General features: G+C 41.9%; 1 protein-coding gene across 1 annotated transcript in view; it reads left to right on the forward strand.

Annotated features, from left to right (window-relative positions):
- The window catches only part of LOC136055471 (mucin-5AC-like), a 36,517-nt gene extending 20,809 nt beyond the window's left edge, over positions 1-15,708 (forward strand). Inside the window, exons 27-42 of the mRNA XM_065747231.1 lie at positions 217-343; positions 1,271-1,314; positions 1,403-1,594; positions 2,548-5,221; positions 5,405-8,698; positions 8,792-9,855; positions 10,629-10,763; positions 10,975-11,216; positions 11,674-11,848; positions 12,833-12,873; positions 13,272-13,391; positions 13,500-13,598; positions 14,059-14,181; positions 14,541-14,586; positions 14,989-15,100; positions 15,343-15,708. Coding sequence (XP_065603303.1) covers positions 217-343; positions 1,271-1,314; positions 1,403-1,594; positions 2,548-5,221; positions 5,405-8,698; positions 8,792-9,855; positions 10,629-10,763; positions 10,975-11,216; positions 11,674-11,848; positions 12,833-12,873; positions 13,272-13,391; positions 13,500-13,598; positions 14,059-14,181; positions 14,541-14,586; positions 14,989-15,100; positions 15,343-15,556 — 8,702 coding nt within the window. The 3' untranslated portion in view covers positions 15,557-15,708. The remainder of the gene's footprint in view (positions 1-216; positions 344-1,270; positions 1,315-1,402; positions 1,595-2,547; positions 5,222-5,404; positions 8,699-8,791; positions 9,856-10,628; positions 10,764-10,974; positions 11,217-11,673; positions 11,849-12,832; positions 12,874-13,271; positions 13,392-13,499; positions 13,599-14,058; positions 14,182-14,540; positions 14,587-14,988; positions 15,101-15,342) is intronic.
- Positions 15,709-18,550: the final 2,842 nt, after the last annotated feature.

Raw genomic sequence — 18,550 nt, forward strand, 5'->3', positions numbered from 1 at the left:
TACAGCACAGATATAAACATCTGTGGTCCTTATAGCTCTGCTAACATTAGTACTCTGCATTACTTCCTATGATTATTGGAAAAAAATAAGTAGTAAAATTCATTGCTATTAAAAACACAACCAGCAAACACATCCCACACAAACAAAACTTCTCCTGAGTTCACACCTTTTCTTTACACCTTTTCAACCTTCTACATGCCCTTTTCCTCGCTTCAGGCTGTTACCCCAACTGCCCACCAGACAAGCCATATTTCCACGAGGATCAGATGACGTGCGTTAGTCTCTGTGACTGTTATGATAATGAAGATGGGAAGATATATATGCGCGATAAATGTCAATTATGGTAAGGCTTAACACACCAACATAATTGTGCACAAGGAAAAATGACTAAACCAGCAATGGGAAACTGCATGTTACTGTTTCATGAGTTTTATGCTGCCTGACCTTTCTACCCAGTCCCAGCTTTCTTACTATATACTAGTATGAAGTGCTATTACATTTCTTTGTTATGTTGAATTTGCTCCTAATTATTGTTGTAAATGCTCAGCACAGTGATACAAGAAGAACAGTAAGTGCTTTAAGTTTCCTCTATTTTCCATTTCTATGGAGGGAAAAGTATAATTCCAGAATTATATATATCTAATAAGGAGTCTATTTCCAAGGATTTTATTGCATTCTTATATGGCCTGTAGTATTCAGACTCTCCCTATTTTGCATTTTTTCAGTATAAAAATGAGTGCAAGGAAAGTTATATGTAGCTTTTCTTAAGACTTCCACTTGTAACTTTGCATAATCTTCAGTTTCACTTCTATGTATAAGCTTGGGTTCAGTATAAAGAAACAGTTGGGAAAACCATGGCAAAAAAAAACCAACAAAAACAACCAAAACCAACATCAACTGCATGCTCAAAGAGTAAACACATATAAATTGATGTTAACAAAATGAAAGGGGTAAGAAGTGGATTTTCCATGATACAGTCAGTTCAGACAATGATCCACACTACAAGAAAGAAAAGAAATAAGACCTGCCTTTATTCAGCCTATATGTTGATAGCTCTGGAGAGTGAAAAGGACCTTAGTAATGTGGAACAAGCAATCATTATTTAGCTGGAATTGAGGCCCATTAAATGCTATTACATAAATCAACCATGTTGTTATTCACACTTGTCTAATCCTGTTTCTTGATGCTAGTACCCGTCAGAAAGATGATAGCAACTAAATCAGTGTATAATAAAAAAAAAAATTAATGTATTTTCTGCTTTTTATTTTAGTGAGTGCACATCAGAAGGTTTACAGTGCAAGTTTGATGATAAAGGTAAGACAGCTAAGAAGCGATGCTAACAAAATTAGATACAGGATACTATGTTTTCATAGGTGACTGACAATAACTTTATCAATTACAGCATGTAACTGCATTTATGAAAACAAAACCTATAAATATAATGAACTCATCTACACAACCACAGATGGAACTGGATGGTGTTTCAGTGCAACATGTGATGTCAATGGAACAATAAACAGAAATATATTTGAATGTGGAACCACAACAACCCCAGTTACTACATTTACATTTTCTACCAGTCAACCCAACACAGGTATGCATAAATACTCTTTAAAATATCTGAAAAATCTCTGGAAGGGATTAAAAATTGCCTGATGGGGATGGGCCATACAGACATACTTTTTTAAACTGCTGACTTGTGAAGCAACCAACTCAACTGGCAGATTCAGTCACTTAAAAGAAAAACATAAAAATGTAGAAAGTGCAGCATTTCTCACAATCAGTCTCCACTATTTCACTGTTGTTTTTTTTTTTCTTTGAAAAATGATGAAACTTACTAGCCTTTACTCTTTACTAAATCTCACTTACCTGCAAATAAAAAACATTCTAGACCAACATAAAAGACAATTATTGACATTTTAAAGACTACTGACCACATTAGCATAAGTAGAAGATAAGAAAATAATTTCGAGAGAATGCTCAAATGTAATTGTGAGAAATCAATAAAAAATTCAGCAGAATCAAGCAATACTACAGCAAGAACTGTACAATCAAATTAAGTCTTCTATTAGGTGGATGTAACATTCATGTCAAGGAATTGGATTATAATACATACACTTATTTGCATAACGCTATGCTCTGATCAGAAATCTCATTAAAATAAGAAATAATATATATGTATTCCATATGTATATTATATAAACTAAATATTACATGTTCATGTAATAAATTTGCAAATATACCATATTGTTATAATAAAATAAGTAGAGAAGTCATTAACTTGTAAAAATATTTTAAAATCATTATAGTTATGAAGATATGCAATAGTAAGTAAATAGTAGTAAGGATAATATAAATGAGAAAAATACAGAGATGAAAACCTATCTTAGAAGTGAAACTAAGCACTGTCAAAGCAAGTTCATTAAAATACTATATTAACATACATACTAAATGTATAAGAAAAATACATGGAAGTTGAATAATTTTTTCATGTCATTTTCCTTAGTATTATAAAATGAAACTTACATTTCTTCCTCTGAATTACAGAAATGACAACCACACTAACAGTGAAAACTGTGTGTGTAAAGTATGTATGTGAGTGGTCAGAATGGCATGAAAGGACACAGCTTGAAAATGAAGAAGAAAACGGAGACAATGAAACATTTCAAAATACCAAAGGAAAAGGAAACAGTGCTTGTAATAACGTGACCAGGATTGAATGTAGAGTAGATGAGCACTCAGATAAGATGATAAGCTATCTTAACCAAACAATACAATGCAATAAAAGCACTGAACTGAAATGCAATAACAAAGACAAAGAAGATAAGAAATGTGACAATTACCAAATCAGAGAATTATGCTGTAGTTACAAATCATGTTCTGAAATAAAAACTACAACACCAAGACATACAGAAGAAGTAACATCAACAACTAGAGAATCAACAACATTTACAGTAGAGACAAAGACTAAAGCAACAACAAAAATAGGAACTGGAGCGCAAAAAACAGGAATACCTACAATATCACCAAATCACACAAAAAAACCAGAAAGCACAACCATTTCTCTGCCTGAAACATCAGTAACAACGACATCAGAGCTATCAACAAAAGCAAACACTGTCACAGCCACACCTGGAGAAGCCTTCTCAACAGTAAGCCTTACTACCACAACAACCACTACAGCCTCAACGACTCCTCCCACAGTAATAACATCACTAACTACGCAAATAACCAGGCCCCAAACCACACAAACACTAAAGACAAAACCCACAGAAACTACAACCAACAACAGAACCTCACCTCCTCTGACAGAAAGTTCAACTGCCATCACATCCACAAGTGCTGGGACAACCACACTACCAACCAGCAGTGCCAGAACCACCAAGACCACTCCTCCTGAGACAACCAGCACAACTACCATCACAACGTCACCCACCAGTAGTACGACCCCCTCATCCCCCTCAGTCACCTGCCAACCTCAGTGTGCCTGGACGCAGTGGTTTGATGTGGATTTCCCAGGCTCTGGCAGCCAGGATGGAGACTTTGAGACCTTTGCAAATATCCGTGCTGCTGGTTTTGACCTATGCTCCCAGCCACAGGAAATCAAGTGCCGTGCTGTAAACTACCCTAACAGGAGCCTGGAGAGCCTGGACCAGAAACTCAACTGCAGCCTCAATGTGGGGCTCGTGTGCAGAAACAAGGATCAGAACAGCAAGTACCCCATGTGCTTCAACTACCAGGTCCAGGTGCTGTGCTGTGACCACAAACTCTGTTCTACAACAATCTCACTCCCTACAACAGGAACTTCAACCACCATCACATCCACAAGTGCTGGGACAACCACAATATCCACCAGCAGTGCCAGCACCACCAGAACTTCACTCCCTAGAACTGAAACTTCAACGACCATCACAGCCACAAGTACAGGGACAACCACAATAACTACCAGCAGTGCCAGCACCACAAAGACCTCAATCCCTGCAACTAAAACCTCAACCACTATCACATCCACAAGTGCTGGGACCACTGTACCAACCGGCAGTGCTAGTACCACAAAGACCTCAATCCCTGCAACTGAGACCTCAACCACCATCACTTCCACAAGTTCAGGCACAACATCAATTGCTGCCAGCAGTGCCAGCACCACCAGCACCACAAGGACTTCACTCCCTACAACAGGAACTTCGACCACAATCACTTCCACAAGTGCTGGGACCACCATACCAACCAGCAGTGCCAGCACCACCAAGACCACTCCTCCTGAGACAACCAGCACAACTGCCATCACAACGTCACCCACCAGTACTACAACCCCCTCATCCCCCTCAGTCACCTGCCAACCTCAGTGTGCCTGGACACAGTGGTTTGATGTGGATTTCCCAGGCTCTGGCAGCCAGGATGGAGACTTTGAGACCTTTGCAAATATCCGTGCTGCTGGCTTTGACCTATGCTCCCAGCCACAGGATATCAAGTGCCGTGCTGTAAACTACCCTAACAGGAGCCTGGAGAGCCTGGACCAGAAACTCAACTGCAGCCTCAATGTGGGGCTCGTGTGCAGAAACAAGGATCAGAACAGCAAGTACCCCATGTGCTTCAACTACCAGGTCCAGGTACTGTGCTGTGACCACAAGCTCTGTTCTACAACAGTCTCACCCCCTATCACTGAAACTTCAACCACCATCACTTCCACAAGTCCTGGGACAAACACAATATCCTCCAGCAGTGCCAGCACCACAAAGACCTCAATCACTACAACTGAAACCTCAACCACCATCACTTCCACAAGTGCTGGGACCACTGTACCAACCAGCAGTGCTAGTACCACCAGGACCTCAATTCCTACGACTGAGACCTCAACCACCATCACTTCCACAAGTTCAGGCACAACATCAATTGCTGCCAGCAGTGCTAGTACCATGAAGACCACTCTCCCTACAACAGGAACTTCAACCACCATCACATCCACAAGTTCCGGGACAACCACAATATCCGCCAGCAGTGCCAGCACCACAAAGACATCACCTCCAATCACTGAAACTTCGACCACAATCACTTCCACAAGTGCTGGGACCACCATACCAACCAGCAGTGCTAGTACCACCAGGACCTCACTACCTACGACTGAAACCTCAACCACCATTGCATCCACAAGTGCTGGGACAACCACAGTATCTACCAGCCATGCCAGCACCACCAAGACCTCAATCCCTACGACTGAAACCTCAACCACCATCACTTCCACAAGTGCTGGGACCACTGTACCAACCAGCAGTGCTAGTACCACCAGGACCTCAATCCCTACGACTGAGACCTCAACCACCATCACTTCCACAAGTTCAGGCACAACATCAATTGCTGCCAGCAGTGCCAGCACCATGAGGACCACTCTCCCTACAACAGGAACTTCAACCACCATCACATCCACAAGTGCTGGGACAACCACAATAACCACCAGCAGTGCCAGCACCACCAAGACCTCAGTCCCTAAGACTGAATCTTCAACCACCATCAATTCCATAAGTACAGGGACAACAACCTTACCGACAAGCAGTGCCAGCAGCACAAATACATCACCTCCCCTCACTGAAACTTCGACCACAATTACATCCACAAGTGCAGGGTCAACCACACTACCAACCAGCAGTGCCAGAACCACCAAGACCACTCCTCCTGAGACAACCAGCACAACTGCCATCACAATGTCACCCACCAGTACTTCTACCCCCTCATCCCCCTCAGTCACCTGCCAACCTCAGTGTGCCTGGACGCAGTGGTTTGATGTGGATTTCCCAGGCTCTAGCAGCCAGGATGGAGACTTTGAGACCTTTGCAAATATCCGTGCTGCTGGTTTTGACCTATGCTCCCAGCCACAGGATATCAAGTGCCGTGCTGTAAACTACCCTAACAGGAGCCTGGAGAGCCTGGACCAGAAACTCAACTGCAGCCTCAATGTGGGGCTCGTGTGCAGAAACAAGGATCAAAACAGCAAGTACCCCATGTGCTTCAACTACCAGGTCCAGGTGCTGTGCTGTGACCACAAGCTCTGTTCAACAACAATCTCACCCCCTAACACTGAAACTTCAACCACCATCTCTTCCACAAGTGCTGGGACCACCATACCAACCAGCAGTGCCAGCCCCACCAAGACCACTCTTCTTGAGACAACCAGCACAACTGCCATCACAACGTCACCCACCAGTACTATAACCCCCTCTTCCCCCTCAGTCACCTGCCAACCTCAGTGTGCCTGGACGCAGTGGTTTGATGTGGATTTCCCAGGCTCTGGCAGCCAGGATGGAGACTTTGAGACCTTTGCAAATATCCGTGCTGCTGGCTTTGACCTATGCTCCCAGCCACAGGATATCAAGTGCCGTGCTGTAAACTACCCTAACAGGAGCCTGGAGAGCCTGGACCAGAAACTCAACTGCAGCCTCAATGTGGGGCTCGTGTGCAGAAACAAGGATCAGAACAGCAAGTACCCCATGTGCTTCAACTACCAGGTCCAGGTGCTGTGCTGTGACCACAATATCTGTTCTACAACAATCTCACCCCCTATCACTGAAACTTCAACCACCATCACTTCCACAAGTCCTGGGACAAACACAATATCCTCCAGCAGTGCCAGCACCACAAAGACCTCAATCACTACAACTGAAACCTCAACCACCATCACTTCCACAAGTGCTGGGACCACTGTACCAACCAGCAGTGCTAGTACCACCAGGACCTCAATTCCTACGACTGAGACCTCAACCACCATCACTTCCACAAGTTCAGGCACAACATCAATTGCTGCCAGCAGTGCTAGTACCATGAAGACCACTCTCCCTACAACAGGAACTTCAACCACCATCACATCCACAAGTTCCGGGACAACCACAATGTCCGCCAGCAGTGCCAGCACCACCAAGACCTCAATCCCTACGACTGAATCTTCAACCACCATCACTTCCACAAGTGCTGGGACTACTGTACCAACCAGCAGTGCTAGTACCACCAGGACCTCAATCCCTACGACTGAGACCTCAACCACCATCACTTCCACAAGTTCAGGCACAACATCAATTGCTGCCAGCAGTGCCAGCACCATGAGGACCACTCTCCCTACAACAGGAACATCGACCACCATCACATCCACAAGTGCTGGGACAACCACAATATCCGCCAGCAGTGCCAGCACCACAAAGACCTCAATCCCTACGACTGAATCTTCAACCACCATCAATCCCATAAGTACAGGGACAACAACCTTACCGACAAGCAGTGCCAGCAGCACAAAGACATCACCTCCCCTCACTGAAACTTCGACCACAATTACATCCACAAGTGCAGGGACAACCACACTACCAACCAGCAGTACCAGAACCACCAAGATCACTCCTCCTGAGACAACCAGCACAACTGCCATCACAACGTCACCCACCAGTACTACAACCCCCTCATCCCCCTCAGTCACCTGCCAACCTCAGTGTGCCTGGACGCAGTGGTTTGATGTGGATTTCCCAGGCTCTGGCAGCCAGGATGGAGACTTTGAGACCTATGCAAATATCCGTGCTGCTGGCTTTGACCTATGCTCCCAGCCACAGGAAATCAAGTGCCGTGCTGTAAACTACCCTAACAGGAGCCTGGAGAGCCTGGACCAGAAACTCAACTGCAGCCTCAATGTGGGGCTCGTGTGCAGAAACAAGGATCAGAACAGCAAGTACCCCATGTGCTTCAACTACCAGGTCCAGGTACTGTGCTGTGACCACAAGCTCTGTTCTACAACAGTCTCACCCCCTATCACTGAAACTTCAACCACCATCACTTCCACAAGTCCTGGGACAAACACAATATCCTCCAGCAGTGCCAGCACCACAAAGACCTCAATCACTACAACTGAAACCTCAACCACCATCACTTCCACAAGTGCTGGGACCACTGTACCAACCAGCAGTGCTAGTACCACCAGGACCTCAATTCCTACGACTGAGACCTCAACCACCATCACTTCCACAAGTTCAGGCACAACATCAATTGCTGCCAGCAGTGCCAGCACCATGAGGACCACTCTCCCTACAACAGGAACATCGACCACCATCACATCCACAAGTTCCGGGACAACCACAATATCTGCCAGCAGTGCCAGCACCACAAGGACATCACCTCCCCTCACTGAAACTTCGACCACAATCACTTCCACAAGTGCTGGGACCACCATACCAACCAGCAGTGCTAGTACCACCAGGACCAGGACCACTCTCCCTACAACAGGAACTTCAACCACCATTGCATCCACAAGTGCTGGGACAACCACAGTATCTACCAGCCGTGCCAGTACCACAAAGACCTCGCTCCCTCAGACTGAAACTTCAACCACCATCACTTCCACAAGTGCTGGGACAACCACAGTGTCCGCCCGCAGTGCCAGCACCACCAAGACCTCAATCCCTACGACTGAATCTTCAACCACCATCACTTCCACAAGTGCTGGGACTACTGTACCAACCAGCAGTGCTAGTACCACCAGGACCTCAATCCCTACGACTGAGACCTCAACCACCATCACTTCTACAAGTTCAGGCACAACATCAATTGCTGCCAGCAGTGCCAGCACTATGAGGACCACTCTCCCTACAACAGGAACTTCAACCACCATCACATCCACAAGTGCTGGGACAACCACAATATCCACCAGCAGTGCCAGCACCACAAAGACCTCAATCCCTACGACTGAATCTTCAACCACCATCAATTCCATAAGTACAGGGACAACAACCTTACCGACAAGCAGTGCCAGCAGCACAAAGACATCACCTCCCCTCACTGAAACTTCGACCACAATTACATCCACAAGTGCAGGGACAACCACACTACCAACCAGCAGTGCGAGCACCACCAAGACCACTCCTCCTGAGACAACCAGCACAACTGCCATCACAACATCACCCACCAGTACTACAACCCCCTCATCCCCCTCAGTCACCTGCCAACCTCAGTGTGCCTGGACACAGTGGTTTGATGTGGATTTCCCAGGCTCTGGCAGCCAGGATGGAGACTTTGAGACCTTTGCAAATATCCGTGCTGCTGGTTTTGACCTATGCTCCCAGCCACAGGAAATCAAGTGCCGTGCTGTAAACTACCCTAACAGGAGCCTGGAGAGCCTGGACCAGAAACTCAACTGCAGCCTCAATGTGGGGCTCGTGTGCAGAAACAAGGATCAGAACAGCAAGTACCCCATGTGCTTCAACTACCAGGTCCAGGTGCTGTGCTGTGACCACAAGCTCTGTTCTACAACAATCTCACCCCCTACCACTGAAACTTCAACCACCATCACTTCCACAAGTGCTGGAAAAACCATAATCACTTCCAGCATTGCCAGCACCACCAGGACCTCACTCTCTACATCTGAAACTTTAACTACACACACATCCACAAGTGTTGGGATGACAACCTTACCTACCAGCAGTGTCCGTAGCACAGGGATCTCATTCCCCACGACTGAAACTTCAACCACCATTGCATCCACAAGCACAGGGACGACCACAGTTCCTGCTAGCAGCGCCAGCACGTCCAAGACCTCACCTCCTCCAACCAAATCTTCAACCACTGTATCATCAACAACTTCAGGGACGACCACTGTACCTATGAGTAGTGCCAGCACCATGAGGACCTCTCTCCCTACAACAGGAACTTCAACCACCATGACATCCACTAGTTCAGGATCCACCTTATCTACCAGCACTGCCAGCACCACCAAGACCTCACTCCCTATGACTGAAACTTCAACTGCCATTGCATCCACAAATGCAGGGATGACCACTGTAGCAACTAGCAGTGCCAGCACCACCAGGACCTCACTAACTCCAACAAAAGGTATGACCGTCATTGTATCCCCAAGTTCAAAGACCACTGTACCTACCAGCAGTGCCAGCACTGCTAAGACTGCTCCTTCTGTGTTAGTAAGTGTAGCTACCTCCATCCTCACTCCTACATAGACCAGCTGCTCTGCCACTACCCAGATTTCTCCTAATTTGCCTGAACAATCATCCGGTATCGCAACCACACCTATCAACAGTGCCACCAGTACCAGAACATCGGCCTCTGGAACAGTATTCACTATCCCTACATCTACCAAACTATTGCTCAGCTCTTCAACTATATTCACTCCTGTAGCAATCTTCACTGTAGTAATACAGACTATAGCACAATCCCCTACTTCAAGGAGTTCTCCTATGTCATTGTGTAATCAGAATGCTATTTTTGCTGTTAATTTGATAGAATGTCATTGCTGTAATTATATTCTGTGACTTCTACTATCATTCATGCTTCTTTTAACACAAAGAATTCGCTCATGCAAAGTCATTTAGCAGATTCCATGGTTTAGTTTTTTTTATATTTATTACCCAGACCGGGATAATGACTGTGACTCCAAAACTTTTAAAAATACTAATGCCAGAAGTCTTAATATTTGTAACTTGATGTAGAGTTGCAAGATTTCCACAATCTCTGCTTAGTGAAGTGGGTCATCATATACTTGAACACACCCAAACATTGGCTTAATTTGACCAGATTCTGATCAGACTCCTGCAACAATTCCAAGAAGCAATTGTTGTGCTTTGAAATAAACTATGTTTTGTTCTCAACAGCTGGTACTTCACAATCAAGCCACACTACAAGCACCTCTGCAGCCTCCAGTTCTTCCCTCACCACAGCTTTCACAACAGAAGCTACTGGAACAACTCCATGTTTTTGTCACGTGTTTGGTGATTTGTTTTCTCCTGGTAAGCTTCTTACTTAATTGTTACAATACTTTTCATAAGCAGTATGATCCTTTAATAGTGTATTCAATTGATAATCACTCAATATCATCTTAAGTAGATTAATCATTTTAACAGAGTAATGCACTTCATGTTTTTACAATATTTTGTGTTTTTTTTCTTTTCTTATTGTTTTCATTTTTTTTTTAACTTTACTTTCATTTTTCCTCTACAGGAGAAGTTATATATAACAGAACAGATAAGGCTGGATGTCATTTTTATGCACTTTGCAGCAGTGAATGTGAAATTGCCCCGTTTAAGGGGCCATGTCCTGTAACAACTCCTTCAACGTCCTCAGAAACTACAATACAAGCCTCCTCACCCACAGAACATACCATTTCTTCTATTTCACCAACTGCAGCAACATCCCTCACATCACCAGCAAGAAACTGTACTGACGTCAATCCTCCACGAAAGGTGGTTCCCTTCATTATTTTAAAATAGCACCATTGCAAAAACAGCCCAACTCCTATCCTCTACTAGCCAATTCAAATCAAATCGTGTGTATTTCAGTAACAAAGTTGATCACACTAGAACATCCTCATAAAAAAAGTTCAACCTGGCACTATCAGGCTTTTAAGCATCTACAGATAGAAAAGTTCACCAATACCATAGCAGAGACTTTTTAAGAATAAAAGATATTCAAACATTGTAAAAATAAGTGGACTAGCTATGAAAATATTACAATGCCTTTTTTTCTACAGAGAAGATGGTTGTTTTATTGTTCTCAGGTTGCCTGTTCTCAAGTTCTGAAACTATATGACAACAAAACTTTAATCTGGAATCCATACTATGCTTGAGAGTCTAAGCCAAGTTGGCCCAGAATAACTAGATTGAAGGGGCATTTCAGAATAAATAATTTATGTATTTTCAGCCTGGAGAGGAATGGACAAGTCAGTGCCAGAAATGTGTCTGTGATCCATTCAATGGTACGGCGCACTGTGAGCCACTCCTATGCCAAAAACCTCTGGAAAAAGTTTGTGGCACCGGATTTATTTCCTTACCTGTAATACCAGTAGAAGACCCATGCTGTCCTGAACTTGAATGCCGTAAGTACTAAAAATACCAGTGGATGCACCAAGCTGCACTGTGCGAAATTACCTTTGTGCTTCTGTTAGTAACTAAGCAGATTCTACATCTATCACAGTAACACCAGAACCTTCTTTACATTGGTCTCACTCAGTTAATACGCATCTTTTTTTAGCTAAATATGCAATACAAATTCATCTGGAAACAAAATGTTATTTTCAATATCTGTTCAGAGAAAGTGAATATGCAGAAGGGCAGGGTAATATTCCAAGCCGTCAAGTACTTGATATAACATAGCACTGAAGCACATTAACGTTACTCTGTCCGCAGCTAAACACACATGCATAAACATAACGACCCAGCATAGTTTACTACAAAAGCAGGTAACACAAAGCAACAAAGTAAATCATAATTAGAAACTGAACTGCTGATGTACAAAAAATATTAATTACTTCCATAGTACTGTAAAAAAATTATAATCCAGTGGTCATATAAAATATATAAAAGATTCAAAAAGAAAAGCAGCTGTAAAAGAAGCCTGAAACAAATCAAAACAAGGGAACTATGAAGTCTTAAGTAAGTCCGTAAAAGCCAGGAATGTAATCTACCATGTCATCAAACTGCATCACTACAATAAAAAATACACATCCAGGCTCTATTCTGAGAGGTCATATGGTATCAGTATACAAAGGCATCTATGAAGGGTACTGGTCTTCAAGGGTTCAAAGAGAAATAAACTAATTTAATTGAAAATGAACCCATATATTAAGGGCAAAAAAGGGATTTTTCATGTTCAGCTCAAGTTTGGCACCATTTCTGCTCATCTCTTCTAGCTAATTAAAAGATATATCCTTAACACCCAGCTATGCTGGTTTGTGTGCATAGAGAGCCTGAATTCAAGCTTTCCATAATCTCTGTAGTTTTAACAAATCTTGGTAACATCTTAACTTCTCATGTACTCTCACAGTTAGAGATTGCTGATTTTTATTTTGTTTGTTTTTCAGAGCCAGCTTCAGTCTGTGTGCTTAATGACAAAGCATATCAGGTGAGAATCTGATACTTAGTGGCATTTTACTAGAAATGAAACGTAGCTTTTCTACAACAAAAGCCCTTTTTATCCCCAATCCACACCAATCTATAACCCTAAACTCTGTTTTTAAGCTTGAGCTTAAAACAAGACTGCATCATTCTTAGCGACGTACTTTCTAAAAAAAATAAAAAAAGCTTTCTCCCATTTGTAGAATTAACTTTTTCTGAAAGGGCTGGTGCATTGCCTGAGCTCAAATGCTATTTGAAATAACCCTGTGAACCTCCAAAAATAAGGCCAGATTTTTTTGCTCACGTGCATTTCAAAAACCTTAATGGTACACAGCTTTTCTTTCACCCTCACCCGTGTTATAAAGACACTTTATAAATGAACACTTTTTCTTTCCCATTTTCCAGATTGGTACATCTGTAACTGATTCATGTAGAAATTGTACCTGCACTTCTGAGAGAGATCTACGCACTGGGAACTACATTATGCACTGTAAGGAGCTTAAATGTGAAACATCTTGCCCGGAGGTGAGTTAAGATTCTCTGGGATGCCCTATCAGCCCTCAATTATTAGTATTCTAGTAAGACTGGAACCCTCCATCATCAACTCAACATACTTTCATCTCTTGCAAGCAGGGTTATGAATATAAGATTGAGGATGGAGACTGCTGTGGGAAGTGTATTGTAGCAGCTTGCATAATTCACCTAAGTAACAACACCACACAAGTGCTCAAAGTAAGTAATACTTTCCTTCTCTCATCACATAAATAAATTCTTACTGGGAAGGGATATATTAACACTTTATTAGTGTCATTTTCAGAGTAGTCTCAAACTAAAAACTTCAGTATCCAAACCGAAGACTTGGAAATTCTTGAATATCTTGAATATCTCCAGAGATGGAGACTGTGGGCAGCCTGTTCCAGCACTCTGCCACTCTCACAGTGAATGAGTTCTTCCTTGTGTTTATATGGAACTTCCCTTGTTCCAGTTTGCACCCATTGCCCCTTGTTTGGAAGAATCTGTCCCTAAGATCTACAATATTTGCAAAATTAGGCTTCTCTCATTTGCCACTTGAAAGAACTTGAAGTTCAGCTGAAAATCTTTGAGGTGTGAGAACTTAAGCATTTTTGAAGTAACCACCCAGTACCTGATTACAATGGAAAAAAATATATTTTTTCTTCTCTTCAAATCTTAGGTTGATGAGAGTCTGCCACTTGATGCCTGTAGCCAGTACAAGTGTGAAAAAATTGAAGATCAATATGTTGTAGTTCAAACTAAAAGAGTATGCCCCGAGTACAACCCACTGGAGTGTGATCCTGTAAGTATTCATCACTTCAGTGTTAACTGAACACAGTGTAAAAAAACAAGGGGAAAAGGGAGTGAGGAAGAATGCAACAATTTATGCTCATTAAAGTTTCAGGAACACTTTCAGAATGAAAATAATGTTGCTGTAACAACAGTATTAAAGAGAAGCTGGGTATTTTTACATGAGCATTTTTACATTTTTACAATGATATAAGATTCCTGCAGTGATGACACAGCCAGTCAGACATCCATGGTTTCATTCTGCGTTCATTGTGGAGAAGCTTTCTGCTAAGTGCTAGTAATGCTAACTTGTTAACACACTCAGTACTGCCATCCATGCTTTAATGCAAATCCTTCTTTATTTCTGCAAAGGATGAAATAGAGACTACTCCTGATGGCTGCTGCAAGATATGTAAACGTAAGTAACACCAAGCTAGTATTTTCCTCTTACAGATAATTACATTCAACCTCTACCTGTATTTGAGTGGAAGGAAGGTTTCTTTGCTGATCTAGCTTTCACCCAAAAGTAACCTTCCTATGCCATTTCTTCAAAAGAAAAAAGTAAATTTGCTGGATAGTGAATACCACAAATGAAAACACTGACACTCACTCCTCAGCTTGTATCTTCCAAGCACACAGTACAGCCGAGCTCAAAAAAAAAAACCACTTGAAATCTCTGGCTACAGTATACAGTACCACCTACTGTCTCATCTTGTACATAGTCTCAGTAATGAGACATCATGCCCTTCCAAATTCCTTTAGCACGAGGTGCTGAATACGAGATTTGAAGCATGTTTATGTTGTTCCTCTTCTTTCGAAGCTACAAACTGCAAAGCATACAGCACAAAAACTGTGATCAGACATGGAGACTGCGAATCCTCTGAAGCTGTTGAGTTGGCGTACTGCGAAGGGACCTGTCCTGGCTCCTCCATGTAAGTTCAAAAAACAGTAGCTGAGAATCTCTCCAGCTGTGTTTATATTTGTGGTCTCTCTTAACCAATCATATAGCAGCAGCAAAGTTAACATATTCATGCATCTCTTGAGTAGAACCAGACTGAAACAAATCAAGTGTAACTTCACTACCAAGAAGTTAGGGTATTAAAATCATATTCACATGATGCTCCTGTTTATAGACATTTAATGAGAGAACATCTTTTCTTCTGGTGGCATGCAGGTATTCTCTTGAAACAAACCAGATGCAGCATGACTGTACTTGCTGCCAGGAGCTGAGCAGCCACACAAGAGACGTGACTCTGACTTGCCAAAATGGAACAAGCATCAATTATAACTACGTCTACGTGGAACAGTGCCAGTGTGTAAATGCATGCAGCTCACAGACCCAACAAGTAGGCGATTACCAATCAAAAATCAGTCAAATATTGACATGATCACTGTGGAAACAACAACAATAAAAATACATCCTCAGAAAGCCAGAACTATGTCCTCCTCAAATTAACTTGAGCTCATTCTTTAACTGATATTTCAGTGTAACACCTTTTCTTTTTTCTTACTTGTAAAAGCAAAAAAAAAAACCTCAAAAAACACCTTTGAGCATTTTTTATTTAAGTGATACAGTTTTCAATGTAAAATTAAGTAATTATGTAAAATATATTCCCATGCATTATGCAGACATGTCACTATGTATCAGTACAATCACAAACCTGACATTTGGGTAAAGTCTTAAAGGCTCCAAAAACAAAAGCAGAAGACAGCACAGCTACACTGCACTCGGTTCCTATGATTAGAGAAAGTTTTATTGCATAGCATTTTTATGGATATAATGCTCTTAAAAGACATCACTTGGTGACAGGGAAGAGACTGTTTTCCTGTTCATCTCGTCTCTTATTTGATCAATAAAACTTTGAGCATTTTTCAGTTTTGGTGACTGGTACTTATTTTCACTGTCTAAATAATGGGAAGTCCAGTGACAAAGAGGTGGGCTTCTCTCTTTAAGAAGAAAACAAGATAGCAGGTGAAGCAGCAGGCTGGGCATTTGGCTAGTGAGATCCAAAAGACAAGTGGAAAACAAGATAGAAAATGTTATATTCACAGTTGCTCCACATCCTAAACCAAAACAAAGAAAGCTGCCCTTCTGAAGTTGAAGAAAAGTCTACATATAAATAAAGCTCCAATCAGATAATTAAATGACTACACCAGAAGTATTCTTTCCAGCTAAATGCTCTGCTGCAGTAATCTGAGTGAAATATCAATATACTTGCCTATGGTAAATATAGGATGAAAAACTTGCACTTTCATATTAATATGATACCTCACAAAAAACACAAAAAAGAGCTGAGGATTGACATTATATACTGTTTGGTGTTTTAAGTATTACTTGTCTGTAGCTCCACACAGATACTCTGCTGCTAAGAATGCAGATTTAGTTTTATTTCCAAGTATGTTAAGTCATGCATGCATTTTATCATTTCAACTTCTGAGTTCCATGTAGTACATAACTGACTTGAACAAAAATGGTTACTTCCTGAATATCAAACAAATGCACATCTTCATGTTTTCCTGTATAGTTATATCTGTTTTACATAGACATTCCCTGGGCCATAGCAATGTAGCATTTGTTCCAAGTCTCCATATGTGTCTCTTCCTGAATTCTGCTTACTTGAAGTGCAAATCCCCTGGAATTGCTTCTGGCTTAAGCTTTAGAGAAAAGAAAGGTACAAGAATAGATTTCCCTTTAAAAACACCAACCAATATCTCTTTCCTCACCACCTTCCACTGCCATTTTTCCTGCTTCCTCTTCTTCTGAAGCAGACTCTCACAGTAGTGATCTATGGAAATACTTCATTGATCTTAGCCTGAGTTCCATTCATCTGCCTCGCTCACTGATAACTGGTAGCACTTTCCATGTTTATAGTACAATATCATTGTGTGTAAGGAGTTTGCTGTATTCCCCAAAGTCACCTACTTGCCTCCCAGCAACGCATGGAGTTAATTTTACTACACACAACATGTGCTGAGAGAGGGGAGATCCTCATCTCCAAGAGGCAGCACAAGTTATACCAGAACACTGCTACTGATACATTTATTTTTGTATTTGTTATTCTTGTCATTTCCCAAGCCTCAAGGCTGTGCTGCCAGGAGGATAAGCCACTCATTCAGCTTCCTAGTCTCCAAACATTGCCCCAGTAGCTTACACAAGCAGACTTACTGCAGTTCTGTCAAATAGGAGCTATGTGCAAAAGGGCTTTGCCAGATGTACAAGCATCATACAGATGTGACAGTTTCATGATCTTGGGGACTCAAAAGCATGTAGAGCTGGCCACAAACTACACACCATCAGAAGCTACTAAAACACAGCATCCTGACCATCTTTATATAGCAAATTATACCATTTATCCATTAGTTTTGAAAAAAAATAGCTTGCATTCTTAAAACATTATGAACCTTGAATCAAACTTTCTTTCTTTCTTTCCTGAAAACTGCCTTTCCCATACAAAGGAGTTCTCTCACCAAGTGCTTCCACAGAACATTTAAGTTAGCCATCATTTAGAAATGTTTAGAAATATTGCCATAATACACCCTTGCCATTAAAATCATTTACTTTGGTACCATCCTACTAAGATTCTGTAACACACATTCCAGTTTTACAGAGTTCTGGGTTTTTCTTCTCAAATGTTAACAAAACCCAGCACTTTAAAATACTTAGAATGAAACAATGATCTCAATCCTCACACTACAGGCCATATGCTGATTTATTTCAGCTGTGGAGTTGAGCCTTAACAGGAATAGGGCTGATAGTTCAAATGAAATGAGCATCCAGATGGCTACATGCTTTACATGCACTGTTAATTATCAATCAAGAAAATCCAGCTGATGAACAAAAGACACCTGAAAACACAACCAGCACCCACAGCCACTCATGCTGCAACTTAATCATGTGACCCGCAATGAAACAAAGCCTGATCTAAATCACTGAACTCAGTGACAATATCTCTGCTGATATCAGGAGCTGACACTATTCCCAGCTATCCAAGCTTGTAGTTTCTCAAACATTTACTCCAAGCAGAGATGAACTGCTTGATACTATAGGAAGCATCTTCAGGACTCAGTTACCCCAGCCTTAAACTAAGCTGCAACTGCTGCTCATTTACTTACAAGTGCCTAAAATATCTAGTGGATAATGAGATACGTAAAACTACAGTATGAAAATAGATCAACTTGAGTTTCTGAATAAGCCTTCAGAACATGTAGGAAAGTTGAAATCTTCAGTGGGCTACAGCTTACAGCTGGAGCAGGGAATATTGCAACTATGGCTTTTCATTTCTCCAACTATGAAAATCCCTATTATATTTTTCCTAGAGGCTCTGTTTTCACCAATATACTTAAATATTTCAGTAATTCAAATACACCAACTTCTATTAGAT

The sequence above is a fragment of the Cyrtonyx montezumae genome, unplaced genomic scaffold, assembly GCF_038088225.1.
Source record: "Cyrtonyx montezumae isolate F1298 unplaced genomic scaffold, pur_monq_1.0 scaffold_10, whole genome shotgun sequence".
Lineage (NCBI taxonomy): Eukaryota > Metazoa > Chordata > Aves > Galliformes > Odontophoridae > Cyrtonyx > Cyrtonyx montezumae.